Here is a 3,066-nt window from a genome sequence, read left to right on the forward strand (position 1 = left end):
TTTCCAGAATTTAATAGTTTTATTCAATGATGTGCGACATACGATTCTGCAATTTACGTAAATTATCCAGCACACCCTTTTTCACTGATAACTTCATGTGAATTTAAAAATTTACTATTATATTATTATTATTAATTTAGCCAAAGAATTGCTGCTATAATTTTCACATACTAGCTTGTTTGTTTTATTCGCATAATTTTATTAAGAAAAAAAAGAAAACTGTAGCAAAAAACGTAGAGATGTAAAATTTCGGAAAGCGTTCGCAAACTACGCGGTGCTGATGCTTATAAAATGCGAATGTAGTTAAGAAAAGTAAGGTATATCAGGAAGAAAAAGAGATTGTGGCTGGCAAAACAGTGGAAGTAATCATTAAATAACCGACTTCAAGATAATTTTTCTTAAATTGTGTTGTAAACCTAACTTTTACTTATTTTCGATATAACAGACCATATTAAATTTTGATAGAGATCACCCAACACATTAAAATAACTAATAAGTCAATAAAATCAAAAATTGTAGAAAAATATCATCCAAAAATTCAATTCTGTGAAAAACCTAGTTAAAGGTTGTGAATTTATTGAAAGAAAAATATTAAAGCTGTTACTGGAGGTATAGTCCTGCTGGAAAGGCCTCACACCAGAAAAATAAAAAATAACTGAACTGAACTTTGAAACTAAAGGAAAAAAATGCAAATTACTGCATCCAACTTAACAACAAGTAATTGTCGAGTTTGCTTAGAATTGCCAGAGGAAGTGTTAGATACAAACACAATATATAATAAAGAAGAAAACCTGACTTATGCGGATTGCTTCCTTATATGCACCCAAATAGATTTAACAGCCGATGATGATTTACCTCAAAACTTATGCAAGCCCTGCGCCCTTGAACTACAATTGTCTTACGATTTCTACACAAAAGTTGAAGCTTCAAAACGACTACTTCAACAATAAGCAACGATCCCAGCTTTTGCCGAATGCAGATTTCAACAAAGATACTTCTCATAAAAGTGTAGATAATACAAAGTTTGTGGCCAATACCTCCAATTCACGAGAACATCCACATGAAATGATACAACAAATTGATGAAATATTAATAAATCAAGGTCCAATTGAATCAATTGATGAAGCATTCGTTCGGTGTGAAACAGAAAATGACGAACTTGAAGAGTATTTAGAGGCAGAAGAATTTCAATCCTTGGAAGAATTAGAAGATGAAGGTATTGATAACCTGCTGTTTGAAATTTTATTGTTAAAAGCGGGGTCACAGAAAGTATATTAATTTTATTTTCTTTCATCCTCTAAGAGGATGGTTGATTAATCAATTTTCACGTCATTTTGTTATTTTTTAGACGATAAAACAGAAATAGCGAATGATTACGACGGTGATGTCCCGGTAACCTTGGACACTCATTTTAAAATTGTTGAGGATATAACAATTCAAAAAGAGCAGAATGGAAATGAATTAAATAAAACAAGAGGTCGAGATATGAAATCGGTCTTAAAAGTAACAAGTAGTGTAGCAAATCACTCGGCCGCGATGCTGGCGGTGTCCGATAAACCTGAAAAAAAAAATGCACAATTGTCCAAAAACTAAAGGAGAGGAAACAGTTCCTTCATCTCTTAATAAACGTATACGCCATATCGGTAGCTATGAATGTTGAGACTGACAGCAAGGGCAAAGGCTTCTGAAGAAGATATACTTCTGGTGAAGGAAAAATGTCGTGGATTCAAAATTTTTATTTGATTTAACAATATACTCACATAGCACATATGTAGCAACTATATAATTGTACGAAGTTTTCGTTTCCGAAAATAAAGAAAGCATGTCATCATATGGAAGGAGAAAACACTACTTGGTTCGCATTAAAAGATATGTCTGAAGAAATGAATCTTCCCCTAGAAATAAATAAACAAATGGACGAACACAAGAATATAGTTTTGCAAATTATATTTACATATATTTCTCTTCATTTCTAATCAATAAAAGGTTGACCGTGACAAAAGCTTCACGATCACAAACATGAAACTCATTTTCTGTTTTCGAAAAATTTAGTAATCACTTGTAATTTTGATTAGAATGTTTAACGTGTAACGAAGTTACGAAGGTCGACAAGGTTTACTATAGAACTATAGACACGCTGCCAAGTTTACCTAAATTATTTCAGCGAATTGTTACCCAGTATATAGTTTTAGCTATCAAATCGTATATTTCTCCATTCCAGCATGATTTTCTGAAAGAAAGATCAACTGTTACGAATCTCTTAGAATTTACTTGCCATGTTTTCAAAGCTTTTTCTAGCGATTCTCGCACGGATGTTGTATATACTGATTTTTGTAAAGCGTCGGACTTAGTTAATCATAACTTATTGATCTTCACACACCAGCCGTCCTTCCCTTCCTACTTATCGGCTTTCTCCTGTATAAGATAGACGCTTTTTATATGTTTACGTGTGATTTTAAGAAAATGACGCAAAGTTTCGTTTGTTTGGACAAAAGTTCAATAACCGTGTAGTGCCAAGAAACATTGCAGCATAATTTTGCCATATAACTCAATTGATCTGTTTTCTCAAATGTTACATTAAATCACTGCTTTGATTTAACAAAGGACAAACACTCGCTGCTCTTCGAACTGGTATTATTTATATCAAGATGAAATAAATGCTAAGATTAGAATTTGGTGTCTAAGAATTGAATTTTTAAAATGTCCAGTTCATCTTGTTCCTTGTGAATCATTTTGAAACAACTACGCAATCATCCAACAAGTGCTGTTTTGAATATTTTTCTATTTAAATATTATTTGATTATAGTATTTTACCAACCTGGTGGGCTCTTTTAGTAATGCAACACAAACAAGAAAAAAATCACAGTTAAAATTAATCTGCACTGAGTGAAACCTTAAAGTTAAAGACCTTATATAATAAAAGTTAAATAAAATTAATATGTAAATTAAATAAAATCAAGTCAGGGGTTTGCTTTTCATTATAATCCCTATATATAATCGAATAAGTAACAACCGCGACGAATATTCTCTTTCCATATATATTCATACAAGTGCTTTGCTTGAAAT

The 3,066-nt window shown here is 31.8% G+C and overlaps 1 protein-coding gene across 2 annotated transcripts; it reads left to right on the forward strand.

Moving 5' to 3' along the window:
* The first annotated feature begins 514 nt into the window (after positions 1–514).
* On the forward strand, positions 515–1,819 carry LOC119643580. Of its 2 annotated transcripts, none has more exons than XM_038042962.1 (2): positions 515–991; positions 1,349–1,819. In XM_038042962.1, exons 1-2 carry the CDS (start codon positions 844–846, stop codon positions 1,591–1,593), a joined length of 393 nt encoding a protein of 130 aa, XP_037898890.1. In that variant the 5' UTR covers positions 515–843; the 3' UTR covers positions 1,594–1,819. The 2 variants fall into 2 exon arrangements, with proteins under 2 accessions (XP_037898890.1, XP_037898889.1); XM_038042961.1 differs by lacking the exon at positions 515–991 and adding an exon at positions 1,056–1,216 and having other exon boundaries at positions 1,349–1,810.
* The last annotated feature ends 1,247 nt before the right edge of the window (positions 1,820–3,066 follow it).

The sequence above is a fragment of the Glossina fuscipes genome, unplaced genomic scaffold, assembly GCF_014805625.2.
Source record: "Glossina fuscipes isolate IAEA_lab_2018 unplaced genomic scaffold, Yale_Gfus_2 61329, whole genome shotgun sequence".
Taxonomy (NCBI): domain Eukaryota; kingdom Metazoa; phylum Arthropoda; class Insecta; order Diptera; family Glossinidae; genus Glossina; species Glossina fuscipes.

Coding starts and splice junctions, on each gene's coding strand:
- LOC119643580 (XM_038042961.1), top strand. CDS start 1,066: ATGATACAACAAATTGATGAAATATTAATAAATCAAGGTCCAATTGAA. Junction 1,217..1,348: donor GGAAGAATTAGAAGATGAAG/GTATTGATAACC, acceptor GTTATTTTTTAG/ACGATAAAACAGAAATAGCG.